The following is a 19,612-nucleotide window of genomic DNA, read 5'->3' as shown; positions in this document are numbered from 1 at the left end:
TGGACGTCTCAGACAGTCGTCCGCTCGCAGTGGTCTTACCCTCTCTGCTGCATACTTTACAGCATTTCTGCCGCCCCTCCAAACGGCTGACAACGTGCATCGGCTGATTTTGTGGATTGATGTACGAGGCAAGAGAAACGGTGGCCTCGACCTCTCTCACACTGGGCTGCGATCGCCCACAATAACCGCCAATGAGTTGTTTCCCGACACGCAGATGAAACATCTTATGGGTCAGCTTACTATCAGGGTGTACATGCTTGAAGCATATATATGCATTTACCAGGGCAACATCAATCAGGTAACATGCCAGATATGTCCACCATCTGTGGTTCTTGCGCCCAGTGTGAAAGTACTTGCGCTTCTGGTTGGCTCGGTGGACGCCTCCCATGTACCGGCGATAATTATACAGCGAAAGAGGCACTTGTCGCCGCTCGTCTCCCTCCCCCACTGGCACGCACTCCAAGGGTGGATAGACCGTATTCAAGATCAGCACCTGAGCGTTACTATCCTGATAAGCAGTGATGTTAAGACGAGAGTCCGTTCTGGTCGTGGCTTTCATATCCCCAACAGACAGAGGAAGGCGCTTCCTCTTACCCGGCGGAATTAATTGAGGGGGCATGGTGCGACGATTACGGCGGTTAAAACTCCCGACCATGTAGATCCCGGTCTCCATCAGCTCTCTAGCAGTAACGACCGTGCTAAACAGGCTATCACAGAATAGGCTGTGATTATATCCACAGAATGGCTGGACCAGCTCCATCGTAATTCTTTTCACCACACCTCGCTCCTGCCGTCTCCCATCAGTCCGATCCCGAAATTTCACACCTAGGTACGGTGCAAAGTTAGCGATGTATGCAGTGGTGGAGTCGCACAGCTGCCATATCTTGAAACCGTCTCGATCAGGCTTATGCGGTAATCTCTGCTTAAATTTCGAACGGCCCTTAAATCGCACCATGCCGTTGTCGATGGAGATCTCTCTACCCATCTTATAATTATTTACGCACCTGTCAACTATGGGCTCCATCCATGGATTGATTTTATAAAGGGGATCCTCCTGACACCGACGTCGGCGGCGTGCCTCATCAGGATCACGACGTGGATCGTTCTCTGGGTCTGCCAGATGAAAGTATCGCATAAGCTGCTGAAAGCGACTGCGGGTAATCACAGTAGAAATACCCTGGTTTCTCAGAAAGGGATCGCTAGACCAATAATCCTCCACTGATGATTTACGGTCGATACCCATACAGACTAAGACGCCAATGAACGCCTGCACCTCTCGGTAGTCAGCGTTACGCCAGTATTTATCTATTTTCCTAGCGATATATCGCTGGTGGAATTGGCGTATTTATTAGTCTCGTCCTTGGCCAATCTGATCAGTGTAGCTGGAATAAACTTAAAAAAGTAATCGAGCTCACGGGAGTGGCTGGGCAAGGTGAAAGTCGGTCCTCTCTCATGGTCAAAATCGGTCTCCTCAAATATATTAGCATCCGGTAGTCTCCGACATACGCCAGACAGGAGGGGTGTCGTCCTCCGCCAACACAGCAGCAACGTCATCATCGTCGTCAGAGCTTGCCTCACCTACATACTGCCTGTCATAAAAGTCATCGTCCTCTGCCGCATCCTCGTCAACCTCCGAGTCGGACTCAGCGGTGATATCACCGTCGTCTGGGCGTCTGGGCCTGAACTCGCCCGTAGCGGCATCAAGGATCATATCTGGCTCAAAATCAGGTGGGCTATCCTGATAACGAACCCTCCGCACTATCTTTTTCGGCGGGGACATCGCAGCACACAAAACTATGGCAGGAGCGGGCTGGGCAGCCTCTGCTGATGACGAGGACTCAAGCTCTTTCGCACTGGGCACAGGAACCTCTCCTGACGCAGGATGAGGGCTCATGGTGCACGCAACAGGTGGTGTCTCTCCCGGAGCAGCCGGGGGAGAACCAATGGCATCAGCCGTCTCGTTACTCACTGTCTCACTAGCAGCAGCAGACGTAGTCTGTGCAGGTGAAGTATCTCCCACAAGAGCAGATGTAGTCTCTGCAGGTGAAGTAGTCTCTCCTGGAGCAGCCGGGTGAGAACCACTGGCAACCGGTGACCCGTCATCATCCTCATCGGCAGAACGATCGGTCTTACGTTTACGCTTACCACTGGGTTTTTCAGCCGGAGATAGCTTCGCCTTACGGGAGCGTTTCTTGCCCGACTTCTTAGAACGTTTACTAGGGACATCACAACGATCGCTACCACTACGCCCCGAGACTCTGCATCTTTGAGCTTCAGTCATCTGCTCGCCTTCAGAAAACTTTTGCGGTCCGTCAAGCTCATGTCTGGAACAGTGTCGACAGACTAGCAGGTCCCTCCCTTTTAAAGCCACAGGGAAACAAAGCCCTGGACATGATTGGACGCAGGGGTGTTAATATATGCATCCACCTGTTATTATAATGGACCTACGGCAATCAGTCCACCAACCGGCGCTGACATTCCTACCCGTCATGTAAATTGCCTGTCCGCACCATTTGATATGCTAATAATACTCATTTGCGATGCAAATCCCTCGAGCACTTAGCATAACATAGTCAATGTCATTAGCATCTCAACTTGACATTCTGTCCAGCTGGGTACGTGGCATGCGCACCTGCCACCCAAGGACGTTGGCCCAAGCCCATGTTTAGTACGGGTGGGAAACCCGTCTCTTTAACCTCATGTCCCTTCTAAGTACGCCTGCGCAGGGCGTATTGTCATCCAAGTCGGTGACAAGCCAACCCGACAGATCGCCCATTAAGCAGTAATGGACTGGCCGTCTCGTTCTTGTACGGCAACGAACAGTGCTTCAGCGGCTTGTTTAGGTCATAACCGTCGCCTGCCGAGCGGCTTAGACTCGGCCGTTAGCCGAACTTCACAGGGACAACATAGGCGTAACAAGTCGGTGAACAACGGTTCACGCACCTAACCGCAGCCGCCAAGTCGGTGAACAATGGTATCAAATTTTGAGGCCATGTTCCTGAATGGCAAGGCTGAGGCGGTGTGTTTCGTTGCACGGCTTGAACGTCTAGAGCCAAGTGCAGCCGACAACGTCCGACATCTGAGTGGGTAGTCTTTTCGAGAAGGTAACAAGTTGGTTAAAAGCGGTGGTTACCCTTCACAAATGTCGCTCAAGTCCGTTCGGATCAGTTCCATGTCAGGGACTAATCAAGCTGAGTCCGTCAAATCCGTCCGCACTTCCCGTCAATCAGGACCAAGTCCGTGATTTTCGTCTCGCACCATTGGCAAAAAATTGCAACGCCAGCTGAGGCGGTCTTAGGCGGTTGCCTTACAGATTAGCGTTGCCGAGACGGTCAATTTCGGCCGCAATCTATGTAGTGCCTCAGAGCCAAGTTAGCCCAAACTCCGCTAGAATACGTCAACGTGCTAACCTGCCAAGTACGCTACTCGTCCCCCCCCAAAAAACCAGTCCCCCACCGGGTGGGGGACTGGCTGGGTAGCTTCCGCACCTTTCCCTGTCGTTGGACTCTCTGTGAACCCATTTCGAGAGCAAACGCCGTTCCTCGCCCAAAACCTGTCCTCGAACGACCCCTAGCGCGAGCAAGGGTTTGCTACACGTAGTTCCGTCGACTAGGCAGGAAAGGGGGTACCAAAAAGTAGCCCGATTTCCACCGCCTTGGCAGGATAACGGCCGTGGCTGCTCAGATTCTAGCTACACCGAATTTCAAGCGGATTTTCACCGACTTGGCAGGAAAGGGTTAAAAATAGAAAGTTTGATCATAGAGATGTCTGTATGGACACGTTTCATGGTGTGTGAAATTCAAACTGCCCGCAATTTCTGTGCTTTCACTTTCATGAAAAAAAAATGATGAGCCAAAGTTTCTTTTTAATTTTAACAATAAATCCTTTGAAGCTTGCATATGGCTTACAAAGTACAAAAACTTTCACTTTCCTAAAAAGTCACAAAGAGACCTGTACAATCAACCTTAATTATATTGGACAAGTGTAAATTCTGATGCACATCAAACAATCATATGGTCTAATGTACCTGTACTGTCTGATTAAATCTGCTACTGTGGACTGGGATTTAGAAAAGGCCTTGGCATACCGTATGTACAACTATGAGGACTTTGGGAGCCAAACAATGGCATGTTTAATGGAGTACTTGCAATGCAGAACATAAAAATGTATAGAAACAGGAATATGTTTGTATTGGTATATTGTCCTCAGTCTTAGGTCAAAGAAAAGGATGTCTTCAATAAGGATTACTTTGACAACTAGTGTTTTCAACAGTTTGGAACTGCATGAATACTGAAAAATGTATGATAATCGTTTTGACAAGATGGAAATTGAAGTATCATGAGTATCATTTTTCATTACTTTGGACAGGAATTTGACAAAAAATGTATCCAAAGTAAGCAACAAAACAATTTTCCTCTCCCATAAATGACGATGAACGACCAAAAAGCCCAAACAATTTGAAAACTTGCTTCTATCAACAATTATGGCTGTGTCAACCATAAACTGACTTATCTTGACTCTAAAGTTTAACTATCAACCATAAAAAAACATACAGGTTGTCAAACAAAAATAATTAAGAAATGGTGGCTTTCATGGAATCTACCATTAGCTGCAAGCTGAAAAGATGATGAACCTTAATGGTTTGTCTAATTCACTTCTGTGACAATGTCTTACTTTTAATTTTCTTTTTGTGACAAATGTAAGCCTTGGACAAATCGGTAATTACCTACCAAATCTATACTCAGTATTTCACTTGAATAGAGATGTCATTGTTGTAAACTAAGCATTACAGTTGGTTTTCTGCAAACAGATGACCAGGCCACACCTCTTTATTCAGCAGCTTTTGTGAGCTCAGAATCAAATAACAGCAAGAAAGCCCAAGAGGAGAAAGGTCATATTTTACCTTTTTATTTGATAGTGACATGACTTCAGAGTGTATAAATAGATTAGATTGGCCTGGATACCAAGCTGAATAGCCTTGTATTTGGTTCCTTGACGACTTTATATGCATACTATAGAGAAAATATTCAAATGTCCTCATGACTCTATAGCCACTAGAAATGACACAATAGCAATATCAAGCAACATGATTGGCGGTTACATGTACCATTCAGCCTAAAAACATGGTTAACTACTGTTAGTCCAGTACACTTGTACATTCACCATAGTATGTGTCTCAGTGTAAACCTAACACATGCTAAGTACCATTGGTTCAATATTCAAGGTGTAACGATAGTACATGGAAGAATTATTCATTGATGGTATATCCACTGGGAACAAGAGCTAATACCATTCTTCAAAGGGTTCTTATGTAAAAACTCTGAAGAACTGATTTCTGATATTCTTTCAAAGAGAATTTCTACATGCCAAGTGTCATGATGCCATATTTACCACAGTATTGGTACCAAAATTAATTAGCAATCCCACACGCATGGCAAGAGCAGACAATCATTGAATATAAGCAACATCAGAAATTGATTATTCAGAGTTGCATCAACTTAAAATTTATGATGGGATTTCAAGAGTATTTGTTATCGTCTGGGACATTCCCAGTAAGTGTTGTTATGCCAACATAGAGGTTTTCAGTACACTTCATGGTACTGTACCGGTAGGTTGCTTTAAAAGTACAGGTACTTCTATGGGAACAAATTCTGCTCAATTATTTGTATTTCTATATAAAACGTTTTGTAGGATGACTACACAGTACTACTAGGATTAGTAGCAGGTGCAGCCAACGGAGCTATTCATCGAAAAAGCTATTCCAGGAGCAATTTTTGAGGGCAGGGGAAATTTTAATTTTGCTAGGGCAGGGGACATGTTTTTAGGTGGTAGGGGAGCAAATTTTAGTTTTTTTTGTAGGGCAGGGCGGATATCGGTTGATTGTCTTTGGGACAGGGCTTGGCGAAAAACTTTTTGAGGGGAATTGCTTCCAGGGCAGGGGAAATTGGCAAGTTTTTTTCGCCACAGGGCGAGGGAGCTTCAAAAATTCTCAGTGGGGAGGGGAAACAGGCAAAAATAAGTGGGGAGTGGGTAAAAATGAAGTTTGAGTGTGGGAGGGTAAGTCGAAAAATTTTCTGTGGGAGGGCAAATTATGAACAGCTAATTAATTACCCTCTTGACTTAAAATTAGTCAGTTCACATTATTTGTCATGCACAATATATCTTATCATAGTAAGGACCTTTTTAAAAGTGCATTGTTCGTTGGCTGCACCTGTAGTAGGAACATCTAATGTGGTCAAAGTAGCAATTACACAAAAGAACTACATGTATGTGTGTGACAAAGTGCTTCTACATGTATGTCTTTGAAGGCACAACTAGCCCGGTATACTGGTATGTTGGTCCTTGCTGTAACTGTACCAATGGAAATAGAACCTGAATAAACATCAAATGGGTACAGCATGTACCATTTCTGTGGGTTCTGTACGGTTATCTTGCCAATATTCCCAAATTGTCAGATTGTCAACATCTTTTAATATGTGATGGGTGAAGATATATACAAACAGCTGAGCGAGGATTGCTATTAATTACAAAGAAACACACACAACACTCATATTTTTAAAGGGACATATTGCCTGACATGGTTCAGTTATTGATATGTGCGTGTACCTATTTAACTCCTATCATGCAAACTTTTGTAACTTTCCACCGAAATCAGTTGAAACATTTGCGTTCTGTTTAATATCATCAGAAAATATGCCTTTTTAACTCCTGGTGTACACATGCATGTATTTAGCGGTTACACTGTCAATTTGAAAATAGCCTTGCTTTGCACTGTGTTTTGTACACTGTTCAATATAATAAATTTCTATCAGTCTCCTAACCCATTGACAACAACTGTTACTTTTGATAAGTTTTTAGGTTTGTTGCAGAATGTAAGATCTATCCGTCAAAGCACGGTCCGTGGTCAAAGCTTCTCATTTAATGCTGTGAAACATACTGAATCACTACTAGCATATCAACAAAGCCTAAATCTGTACATCTATGTAATAATTACTGTTGACTGAGACTAGAATTCATATACATGTAGCGTGACAACAAATGTACCAGTATACATAATGCAGGCTTAAAATGAACATACCGGTACATGTACACACTGGGTGCCGAGTCCATGTCAAGCTTTAATGCAATTCAACTTATCTTAAGTAATGCTTGTTTAAATTGCTTCTAAGTACCCCTAGACAAGCTAATTTCTACCATTAATGAAATTGGACCTACTGTTTTTCTAGAGAACCTAAAACACTGAGTAGTTTATCATGATCCAAAAAATGTAATAACACCGTTATTGTCTTCAATGTGATAAAGCTGTACTGAAAAACAAGATTCACAGTTACAAACTCTGCTGACCAAAGAGCATCTGAGCAAGAACTACAATGATAATGTTTCTTACCTGTTTCATAGGACGTTCATTAACAGTTGTGGCAGATGCTTGGAGACTAAGTTGAACTCCAAATGGATTTATCTGAAATTATACAGCAGAGAGTAGGTAATTTTTACATATCTGTCATAAAATTTGTACATTTCGTGACGGAAAAATTGACAAGTGCAGTACTGTATCACTGTTTCAGTATTAATGAATAAAAGTTGTAGTCCAACAATGTTCATGTATTAGATACGGTAAGTCTTTTTAAATCAAAATACACAATGTACATGTACATGTATATCTACAATTTCATACCCTCTTTTTTCTAGGGTCTACATGTATATTACCGGTATATTCATACCAGTATATTGATGGCGCAAATACAGCGATCAAATTGGTTGAGACATGAAAAGAACCATGGTATATTGGCGATATACCACAGCTGGCATACATGCGAGCTCTAAGCTTGAGCAAAAATCCGTTTTTGACGTTCCACACCAAAATTTCAATACACTGTTATGATATATTAACAATAATCACACCCAGCGACCGTATGTACCACTCGATTTTCACCAGTTCACGACATATATGCATGAGCTATTGCTTGTGCATATATGTCGTGAACTGGTATCGGCTAACAAAAGTAGACAATTCAAAACTGATAAGCTCTCATAATTAGAATTAGACTCATTGAAATTAGCAATGTAATAGCATAAGTACAACTGAACGTATATTTAACATTAAGCTGGACACATTATGCCTGCAAGTTTAGGCTCTTCATCTGCTTTGAGTCCTTCTGAACAAAACTCCTGTATGTGAATCCACCTTGATTTCAAATCTGGATCTTGTGAGTTGTATCAATTCTTTTTAACATGTTATAATGCACTTTTTGTACATTATGACTCGTTTCTTTCTGAATTCCATACTCTACAGCAAGCATGCTTGTTTCACTAGAAGAAAAACACCTGACTATTTTCCTTCATGTTGTGCACTTGAATCCCACTACAGTTTACAGGAATAGGCCAATGTTCTAAGAAAGGGATTCTTCACTGTCATTCACACATTCCATGGGAGGTTATGCCTCGATTCATATTCTAACTACACTTGACCCAGATATGTATTGTGCTTTCTGGTGTCTTGCAGAAATATTGCACTCATAAAAGTAAGTTGCATTTGAAAAGTCAGTCATGTAATGGCACCATTCAAGTTTGCAGATTTTTAAACTCTTCCTAAAAATTTGCCCTGTTATAAAGCTTGTGCACACATACAGACACAGTAAAAATTTAACTTGGACTGGTATATGATGATACAAGGAAGGTTTGATTGAATCAGTAAGCCTGCTTTTGATTTTATTTCTCAAAAATGTTTGGGTAATTCCTTTCTGACTAGCATTTTTGATTAAGAAATGATTGTAACTCTCCGATTGACAATCAGGGGTCTATCCAAAAGCGCTATCTTTTAATGTTATTACACAATTTCATGCGATTTTTTTTGTGTTGTGTCGTGTGTGTGTGTGTGTGTATTTTTAAAAGGGGGCCAAAACACTTCCCACCAAAACCAGGTTGCGCCACACAACTTAGTACCAAAACCACCGCATCCCAAGTACTACCTCATACAACGCGAATTTGCCCCAAGCACCATCTTGTATCGAAACCATTTCATATCAAGTATAGTACCATCATTATACTACCAACTTGTCTTAAAACTACAATGTATCACAGTGTTGTTTTTACATGAACTTGGAAGCATAACCGTGTCAAGACATTTTGGCTACCTGAACCATCTATCCTTGAACAAAACCATAAACCGTAGAATTAGAAAAAAGGAAAATACAAACTACCAAAAGCTACAACTAAAGTGCCTTGAGCGGAATTGCACGATGACATTTTCTCGAAATCGGTACACTTTCAAGACTTTAGTCATGGAATGATAGAAAATTGATGAAAACTTTGATGGTAGTGGTTGCTTATTTTCAGCTGTACTGGTTAGCAATAAATAAATTATTAATTATCAATATATAAAATTATTAATTTAGGGTGAATTACCATTGTTTGGGGGTTGAAATGGTTTGAGGGCGACATGACTACTGGCGAGATGAGGTTTTGGTACGAGGTTGTTTTGGTGTGACGTTGTTTTGGTGCGAAATGGTTGGGATGAGATGGTATGGTGTGAGGTAGCTATACGAGGCAGGACTGAGTGTTACGGTATCAATCAGTCCTGCCACACAGTGCTGGGTGCAAGGTGATTTCGGTGCAAAGTATATGGGAACCTTTAAAAGGACCTGTTGGATATGCAGCTGGTTTGACTACATAAATAATTATATAAATATAAATATAAATAGCATAGGAATTAGCTGTATTATTTGTGCATGTTTAGTTGTTTTGTTAAAAAGTGGAATATGAAGAGACACACTGCATCCAGCCTACTATCCCTTCCACTGTGTTGAGTGAAGAGCGCCTCACGTAAGGTGATAAAAGTCGTTAACAGTTCGTTTACCCTGAGACGGGGTTGCAATCCTTGCATGTTCATCCTATCGCTGAATGACGTTGATCGAACTTCCTCCATTGAGTTCAGTCCCTAAGGAGGCACTTTAAGTGAAATATCGCATTCTCACGGCCTACCTCCTTGCACCGACAGCCTTGGAATCCTAACCCTTACCTCTGGGTGTTGGAAAAGCATTGACAGATACCCAAGTTGGGATGCGTCGACATTGGAAGGTAACTTAGCGTGCTCGTTCTTTGACACGGCACGACCAACTTCACTTCCCTGATTATAAGAACCTAACGGTAGCATCTCAGTTACATTATCTGATTAATAAGAAGGTGTTCATGCTGTCAAAGGACGTTAAAATGCGTAAACTGACCGTTAATGTCACTGACAAGTAATAACGGTATAGCTGGTAGTGCTATGTAGTACAGTACTTACATCTTTGGTTACCAAGGTTGCTCGACTTCTCGATCGGTTTTGATGGTACATCATCGGAGGACGAGTACTATCGAAAATATTGCTCCTCATGTGCGATGCTTTGTGCCTTTGTGAGTCCAAAATAAAGTGGGCCGACGTACGAAGACACGGAAAGTTGTCTCATCAAAATATTCGCACGAGTTGCTACATAATACAAACACAGTTGACAGTTTACTATTTCGCCATCTTGATTTTTGGATCACGGCGCATGCGTACATCACCTCGCGACAGAGGCTGGTGGGAAATGGGCCACCGGAAGTGTACATCAGCTGATCCTTATCGTTATGCGTCGTGTGTCCGTTCATGGTACACAGGGTACAACGTGAAAGCGAATACTTGTTAGCAATATTCGATCACTTCGGAATGGCAGAACAAAAATTCGATCCTAAAGGTCAGTACTACTGTTTTATGCTTTCCTGCTGTTCGAAAACACTTGAGGACCCTTCCTGTTCTTTCGGGACTTTGGGACTTTTAGTGAACATCTCCAAATCGGTTCGTGTTTGTATGGATGTAAAATACATCCGTGGTCACAGGTGCTTGAAATATTCAATAGAGTAACGTAAAAAAGGTGCCTTGAGTTTTCAATATGGAGTATCTATTGTACCACAATGGGCAACACTGTCACTACTAGCGCCTTTGTCCATGGTTTGTGTGAAAGGTAGAGTAAAATGGATTACCTCCATTGATGGAGGCATCAGGGCATGTTCTTCATCCTGCAATGAAAGTAGCACACATATCCTGCCGTGGACACAAATGAATTAACATGACTGGTAAAATTATGTGTCAATAGAATGGCTTGTTTTCAGAAAGGAACGTCACTGTCCAGTTAAAGCCCAAGTCGCGGTGGACACTGTAGTATATGTACTATCATCAACGCCCCGCCCCTTCAATCCTTGATAAATACATGTAATGAAATTTGTAACATGGGCGACTAAAATTCAAACAAGGTCCATGCTTCAAATGAGAGACAGTTATCATGTCTCTAAAACCCTGCTCGAAATGATTATGTAGCTTAGGTTTGTTGCATCATGGAGCTGGTGGTAGCATACCGTACATCTACCTTCATGGTACAAACACTATTAAACTTGTAGTACGATAGTCTACAAAATTTTCAAATGATCTACCTGTATACCGTTTATTCACTTGAAAATGTTAATAGTTTAAAATGATTTACACATTCAACCTTTAGACAAGCTTTTAGTTTTATTTCAATCACTTGGTATGCCATCAAAACTTTTGCAGTGTACTTTTGACATTCTCTTCTTTTGTATTCACAAAATACTATAATATACAAACAGAACAATTCACCAATGTCCTTAGAAAATTATACACGTATTCATGCACAGGCCAAGACCTTTAACCACAGATGAACTCTCATGTGCATTTATGTATGTGTATGTGCCATTTGATTTTTACTGAGTATCACTATCGGTAACAATTCCTTACTTTCTGATACAGCAATGGGATAATATGGCCTGGTTTGATCAACGATGAACTTCTCCAATGGTGTGGTTTGCTCTTGATATAGCTTTGCCTTTCAACTTTTATTTCTTCTGTCTTGATTTTAATATTTAGAACATCAGCATGTCCGATATAATCCTCTTCGTGGGGACTGGGTGCTTGTTTCAGCACATCGTATGAAAAGACCATGGAAAGGACAGGTTGAAAAGCCAGCAGAAACTACAGTTCCAAGGTTTGATCCAAACAACCCTCTCTGTCCAGGGGCTACCAGAGCCAATGGAAAGGTACACTAATGAATGACAAGTGAAACACACAAAAAAAATGCATTTTAAAACTATTGAAATTAATCTGTGTCCTATTTCAAATTTCAATAACCATGAATAAATAGTACTAGTGACTTATAAATACGAATATTAATTTCACTGCTATAACTGGAAAGAGTTTTTCTCTCATTTCAATATTTACATCCCTTTGACATTTGTTTGCTTATTTTAAGCTAATTTCCTTTAGCAGAAAAGAGCTATGGCATTCGTATTCTTTAATAATTTGACAACTGTTTCAATCTAATTATTGTCCCATGTTCTATTTATTCAGGTCAATCCAGACTATGAGAGTACGTATTTATTTGACAATGACTTCCCAGCTCTTCTAGAAGAAGGTGCTCCAGCTCCAGGTAATCTACAGGCAAATGGTACCAGTTAATGCGGTTATAAAATCCATAAAAGAACAACAGAATTTGTTTGTAAATTGTTTATTCCTTACTGGCACTTTAAAGTGATAATCATCACAATGAATTAGCATTTGTAGCTTTCATCCTTGACCAAAGCTTAAAATAATGAATAGCACTGTTGCACATGCTGTCTTAATTTTATTTGTTGTTACCTGTTATTAGTTTTGTAAAGGGAAGCAACAAAGACACTCTCAATCTTGACTGTGGTCGTAATAAATTAAGCTGTATGGTCCAGCAAACTTGCCAAACGATGCCACTGTACTGTCAATTTGTTATAGTATCATCATATTTTTTGTAATATCAGAGCCCAGACAACCGCTTTCAATTTGCCATTGTTAAAGTGAGATGTAGGTGTGGTGACTTTGCATACTGTTTAATTTGTGAATAGTAGATTCCAATGCCGTATACTCATCATTAGAAAAGTCTTGACCTAAGAATTTGATAAGAACAGTATGTATCAGTGTAATTTATCACGTGTCAAACACAAAACCAAGTTATAAAATACTATTAACGATACCTTTATGATTGAAAAATGATAACCTGTGTGCTACCTAAAACCTCACTTTTATTGTCACTAGAATCAAATGGACATCCACTGCTGAAGGCTGAACCAGCTGTTGGAAAATGGTGAGTTGGCAAGATTTTGCATAATATGACAGTTCTTCAGATACTTTCCAGCTAGCTGTTATTGGTACAATTACAAAGCAAAAACAATTTCAGTATTGTAACTCTGAGTCTCTTGATTTGCCAGTTACAAATCCTGTCACAGCCAAATATTTTATAGTCTCTGAGCTTATACTGGTGGTCAGAACAGCTGGTCTAATATTTGATATTTGATGAACTATAGTGTAAGTTGAAATTGACAATTATTGACCTTTCCTTGCAACAATCTGAGCCGTAGAGATGCTATGAACATTTCATAGTTAAAAAATTCAGTCATTGCTTATGTCAATCATTGTGTGAAGAAATTTGGTGTGACACTTTGTTTTGATTATGATATTCCAGTATCTCTATCAATACTTCCTAAATGTTACCTTGGCATTCTTATTGTCACTTTCTATCATTACCTTTTCAGTCAAGTCATGTGTTTTCATCCCTGGTCAGACCTGACACTGCCAATAATGTCACTGACTGAAATCCGGAGAGTTATTGACAAATGGGCTGAAATCACACAGGATTTGGGATCAAAATACAAGTGGGTTCAGGTAATTGTACATCTTGATGTCTCTGTGTAATACTTAGATAATGTCCAGATAAATGTACCATTATTTTCATTGCAGATCAAGCCATTACTAAAGTCCATTTTAGTGACTCAGAATGAAGTGTGCTTCAACAAATTTGGCAGATACTAAAGTGATACATGAGCAAAAACAATAACGTGTATCTGCTGTCTAATAATTTAAACTTAGGAATGTCTGCACTCATATTATCCAACATCCATATTTATCAAATACTCAGTTGATCAGGAGTGGTCTTGCTTCAAATGGTATTCTTCCTGGTTTTTCTGTATTCCATCCAGATCTTCCATTTTCTTCTTTTTTTACCGCAGATATTTGAAAATAAAGGTGCCATAATGGGATGTTCAAATCCACATCCTCATTGTCAGGTAAGTTACATATGGTAGTGTGACTTTTGAAGTTACTTGTATCTTGAGTCCCTTAGAAATCCAATGAAATTCCTCTTGGTCATGTGCAGGATTTTGGTGGTAATATTTGATAGTCCAATATGAGTCCTATTGTCGTGTAGAAATTCCACTGCAATCCTATGGGAGTAAGCCCTGTTGCAATCCTATTGTGTTTTTATGGGGCACATTGACATTTCAATGAGTGTTCAAGATATTGATTCCATCTCCTATCATGCTTTGCAACTGTATCCATGCAATAACATCATAAGTGAATTTTTCATTATTATTTTGTCTTTCCTTTGTCCCTATACAATCCAATTGAGCCATTTTAATCTGTTATTTTCTTATATACAGAGCCACTTATAGACACTTTGATTTGGTTTTTGGATCCTTGTGATCTGCAATCTCTTCATCAATTTATCAAACATGAATATGGGAAGGCCCATCTTGCCAATCATGTGTATGTTCCTCACTAGGTGTGGGCCAGTTCATTTATGCCAAATGAAGCCAGCCTTGCAGACTGTAATCAGAAGAAATATTATGAAGAAACAAAAACACCGATGTTGATGGAGTACATCAAAGTAGAGTTAGAAAAGAGAGTAAGTCATGTGCTATTTCCTGTGCCCCCAGCATAAGTAATTGTTTACAAGGCGCTCCAACTACTATTTAGTTTTGGGCTCCAAAAAAGGTAATAAAATGCAATAATTTTGCTAAATATCGTATACAGTATTTGTACACATAAGATCCTCAAAGTTGTCATGGTAGTACCACTCTTTGTTATTGTTATTCTAAAACATCATTATGTCCAAGATGACCATAATTCTTCAGTGTATTCTCTGCGTTTAAAAATAGTAGAGCACTTTAGCTAATGAAGTTGTCAGCAGCAGCATAGAAACAAGGTTACGTAATGATGTCTGTGGTTTCAGGATTGGAGTGAATAAAATCAATATTACAGTAATATGGGTATTATGCCATTGGTTTCGATTTATTCATCAATTAATATTAATACTGTCATCTAGGATGATTAATTACAGGTAAAATATGTCTGTGAGTGAAGTGATTAGAATTCAGCACCCCGATTAATGAAGCCATAGAATGACTGAAATAACATCATGGACAGTATGATATGACTAATGAATTCCTGTTATGATGCAATGACCTGCACTTTGAACTCTTTGTTTGAATTGTCCAGGAACGAATTGTGGTTGAAAATGCTACCTGGCTTGTTGTTGTGCCTTACTGGGCAGTGTGGCCGTATGAAACATTGCTACTTCCAAAGCGACATGTTCTACGTTTCCCAGATCTCCTGGATGACGAAAGACAGGGTGAGTGAGTAAACGGAAATGTGATGTCTGAACCAGATTAGTAAGATTCATTTTTCAATCAGTCATTATTGCTGAAAGAATCATTGACATGAGGCAGATCAAATGCAACAAAACTGTTCGGTTTTGAAAACCAATTTTGATAGACAGCATGATACTATGGCAGTGGATGCAATGGTTGTGCCTAATAACAAATATTCCAATATTCCAATACTTGAACTTTATGCAGAAGAATTGCTTCTTACAGACTTAAAGAGGAAAACATGACCTCTGTTTTTTGAAGATTTTGCTAATGTTTTGTATGACTCTTCTTAAAAATTCAAGAGTTTTGTTCATTTGGATCTACTTATGAGCAAGTAGTGTCCCCAAACCAGTAATGGCTGCCATTACAGGCACCATGATAGTTCTACATTATGTATTTCAACTATGGGAGGTAAATATACATAGGAGAAGTGTTTATAGAAATTCATTAGTGTTGATGTAAATATATATGATTTTCATTATTTCTAGCAATAGGCTCAAACATTTCAGTCGGAAATGCCATAAGTCTTACATTCTGTGCCTGTTGACATTGTAATTGTAATTCCTTAATTTACCCTGCACAAGATTCTTTTTTTGTAATTCAGGCTTCAATGCATTGAATCAGTTTGTTCCTATATTAATCTCACCAGATGAGTCATTCCTTGATTGCTTTCAATTTATTATCAGTTTTCATGATAAATATATGTCAGCATGTTATTGGTTCACTGCCGAAACTATTTCAACAGTCACTTTTAATAGCAAGCTGTATTACACCTGTCAAAAATACCTCATATGAGGCTCCTCTGAAGACTTTTACATGTTCCATTTTATCCAGTAATAGTACTTCCTATGTTATAATCACATGATACTTGGCAAAATGAACCTCTGTGTGGCAGTAAAATTGATTCACTGGCATGTCATGCAGTCAGCAAGTGATTCTGGTCATGATATTTTGCTACAATGCTTTATTTGAACTCCAAGCTTTAAGCTCAAAGTAAGCTCATAATAATGAACATGTGACTCATATCATTCTGCCTTCTCTCATGCTATTTTCAATTCACCTATTAATGCCTTACATCTATGATTCAAGACCACACAACGGATAAAAGCTCAGGAAAATAAAGAGACAATTACTTGTACATGTCTAACACTGATTTCTACTATCATGTCATGATGTCTTGTGTTGTGTTTATTGTTAATAGGTTTAGCAGACATTTTGAAAAGATTTTTGACGAAATATGACAACTTGTTTGAGACGTCTTTCCCCTACTCGATGGGATGGCATGGTAAGTGAATGTTTTCTTTAAAGTACATGAGGTGTATAAAGTGTTAAAGCAAAGGAGAGACTTTTCTACCCTTTCATAGCCTTTTCCCTGTGAACAGGTCCACTCTACCTGCGGAGAAAACGGCAATACACCAAAGCCTAGTAGTGAAAGGGGTAAATTGAGGGTGCTGAGAAAAAAGAAGGATAGAAATACTAGGTACTGTCCTAGAATATAAAAGTCTCACATGATGTGGGGATGTCAAATTCTTTGAAGACCGGGGCTGTGAAAAAGGATGAAGAAAAATCCAAGATATTCTTCCAGATCATAAAGTTGTACATTTTGTGGTAAATATCCCGGACTTTTCTTGGACAGGGGTTGTGAAAAAGGAGGAGATAAATACAAGACACTTTCACAGAATATAAAATCTTCATGATGTGGTTCCATGTTGATCCTAAACTTTTTGAAATTTAAGGAGAATTCAGCTTTCATTATTTGTGCGAAATGTTCAAATAATATCTTATAACTTATCCATTCATAATTACAGGTATCTATTTATTTTCAAACTACGTAACTGTGCAAGGTCTGGAAAGACTGATTGTAAATTAAATAGATCATGACAAAATTTGGAATTCCCTTTTTATGATAATTTGTTTTTGAGGCTCTTCTTTTGTTGATGCTGTCATCCCAAGGTCCCCAGTGTACAGATCCACCACACAATTAAAGTGTTCGGGTTATACAAAAAGCAGTTAAAGTGGGCAGAGATGATATGCAGTTGTACTGAGCCATGCCATGGTCCATTCACCTTGGTGATAAAGGGACGTCTATCATGCAACAGAGGCAGCTTTGTTGTTAGTGGAAAAAACTGTAACAAAAGTAAACAACAAGTATAGAAATGTCACCTTTTTTCACTGGTAATTATGTGTACCACATTTTCAGCTTTTATGTCTGATTGATGTTGTACAGGTGCTCCAAGTGGTGTTTGCATGGCAGAGGACAATAACCATTGGCAGTTACATGCTCACTTTTATCCTCCATTGCTAAGATCAGCAACAGTCAAAAAGTTCATGGTCGGCTATGAAATGTTAGCTCAGGCACAGAGAGATTTGACTGCTGAACAGGTAAGTACATACACAAATTTGATAATTGTGCGAGTTACTAAAAGTACTTCAGAGATAACTCCTTAAAGTCATTTCTAATATGTTGTTGCAAAGATATGAACAGATATGTCACAATCATTCTTTGATTTTTGCATGTGTCACACTAGTGATGAATATGTACGTACCAGCTCTGGTTTAGTTGCTGGTTGTTTATTATCTCTTGAATATTTGTGGAAGTTTGCACTAAAAGCTCAATGTTAAGATGTTAAGACTACACTGAAATATATACCTTTCATCATATTATTATTTTACGCTTTCTATATAGCTTTCAATGTTACGTGTTGTTCATGCTTTTGATTTTTTTCTTCCACAGGCAGCAGAAAAGTTGAGAAATCTTCCTGAAGATCATTACTCACAAAGAAAAAGCTCACAGAGTTAATGTTAAAGATGATGAAATAGAGTCATTCATGTACATCTCATTTTATACATTCTTGCTTTCCTCATTACAGATTTTATACTGCAAATGGAATGTTTCACTTGCCTTCAAATTTGAGTCATGGCTAATACAGTAAGGTCATATATTTGAACATGGATGTGTTCAAGTTTTAGTCAATGTATACGTTCTGACAACATTCACCTCAACTCAGTGGAACTGAAGTGGTATTAATATTTTGATATTGCCTTTCTATAAATCAGTTGTAGCTATTATGTAGTTTGATTTTGAGAAAGAAGAAGTGTGACTCAATTTTTTCAAAACCTCATCTTAAAACTTCAAAAAATTACATAAAGATTGATTTTTAATTTCCATTTGCAATCAAAGTAAAATGTTATACAAATATGACTATTAGTAGTCAAAAAGTTTTGACACATACAGAGTGAAAGTACCAAGTCTGTTGATGTCATGAACGTGATCACTGCTACAGTACTATTGTGTATTTGACTCAGAGAATATATGGTAATTATAATGGATTGGTAACTACTGTCCAGGGAGTATCATTGTCCAGAGATTTTATTCCTTTGATAAACTGAATACAATGATAAAACAACCTGGAAACAATGATAGTATTTACTGCTTCTTGGCTTGTAAAATTAACAATAGCTAATAGCAATGTCTATCAGTATTATGTGCAATTCCAGCTTTTTATGAATATTAATGAAGGTAAACATCATAAAATAATTCTGCTGACCATTGTTTGGAGAGAATAGACAAAGAAATGAGACTTGCACCAGTGAAGGCTGACACTTTGGTGATGGCTTTACATACTTACTCAGGGTCATTACTTCAGACATGGATTTCCCATGATTCAATTTGTTCCCATAATGAATCACAATACTCTTAAAATTGTCATTGGCCAGGGCTTTGAATTCTCCACTCCATCTCTGCTGCACAGTGTCCCTTTTCATTCATAACACATCCAAATCAGCTGGTATTACAGGCTTGATGGACCACAATAATTCACAAGTAAGGGAGGGATCTCAATCATGATTTGTTAGAACTGTTAAGGAGTATATCTTTCATCACTACATGATTTTTTTAAGAGTATGCTGGTCATTGAATCATGGAGACTGAGTTAAATTGTCAAGTTGAATATCTCCATCATGATTTGATCAGAATCGAATCTACTGTTCTCTTTTCTTATGAAGTGAACTGCCAAAGATATATGTTATTTTTTTTATTTCTAGTAATCATTTCAATGAGAAATGGTGAATGTAATCTATGGTTAAACCCCCAATAGCCGCAAATGTGTAATAAACCGATCTCAAAATA

The 19,612-nt window shown here is 39.2% G+C and overlaps 2 protein-coding genes across 3 annotated transcripts in view; one reads left to right on the top strand and one right to left on the bottom strand.

Moving 5' to 3' along the window:
* The window catches only part of LOC139122052 (leucine-rich repeat-containing protein 49-like), a 46,303-nt gene extending 35,719 nt beyond the window's left edge, over positions 1-10,584 (bottom strand). For both annotated transcript variants that reach the window (XM_070687423.1, XM_070687424.1), the window contains exons 1-2: positions 10,286-10,584; positions 7,388-7,459 (exon numbers count right to left, since the gene is read on the bottom strand). In XM_070687423.1, the coding sequence (XP_070543524.1) occupies positions 7,388-7,459; positions 10,286-10,375 (162 nt within the window). In that variant the 5' untranslated portion in view covers positions 10,376-10,584. The remainder of the gene's footprint in view (positions 1-7,387; positions 7,460-10,285) is intronic.
* LOC139122053 (galactose-1-phosphate uridylyltransferase-like) lies at positions 10,559-19,612 on the top strand. The gene is made up of 11 exons (XM_070687427.1): positions 10,559-10,715; positions 11,900-12,069; positions 12,380-12,458; positions 13,094-13,142; positions 13,591-13,720; positions 14,065-14,121; positions 14,616-14,738; positions 15,332-15,464; positions 16,685-16,768; positions 17,711-17,865; positions 18,218-19,612. Exons 1-11 carry the CDS (start codon positions 10,628-10,630, stop codon positions 18,281-18,283), a joined length of 1,134 nt encoding a protein of 377 aa, XP_070543528.1. The 5' UTR covers positions 10,559-10,627; the 3' UTR covers positions 18,284-19,612.

The sequence above is a fragment of the Ptychodera flava genome, chromosome 21, assembly GCF_041260155.1.
Source record: "Ptychodera flava strain L36383 chromosome 21, AS_Pfla_20210202, whole genome shotgun sequence".
Taxonomy (NCBI): domain Eukaryota; kingdom Metazoa; phylum Hemichordata; class Enteropneusta; family Ptychoderidae; genus Ptychodera; species Ptychodera flava.
This window is presented reverse-complemented; position numbering and strand designations above follow the sequence as displayed.

What these genes read in the sequence shown, in the direction of transcription:
- LOC139122053 (XM_070687427.1), top strand. Translation starts at nt 10,628, where the DNA reads ATGGTACACAGGGTACAACGTGAAAGCGAATACTTGTTAGCAATATTC. An exon ending in GAACCAGCTGTTGGAAAATG is followed by an intron (nt 13,143 to 13,590) that starts GTGAGTTGGCAA and finishes TTACCTTTTCAG; the next exon opens with TCAAGTCATGTGTTTTCATC. An exon ending in CAAAATACAAGTGGGTTCAG is followed by an intron (nt 13,721 to 14,064) that starts GTAATTGTACAT and finishes TTTTTACCGCAG; the next exon opens with ATATTTGAAAATAAAGGTGC.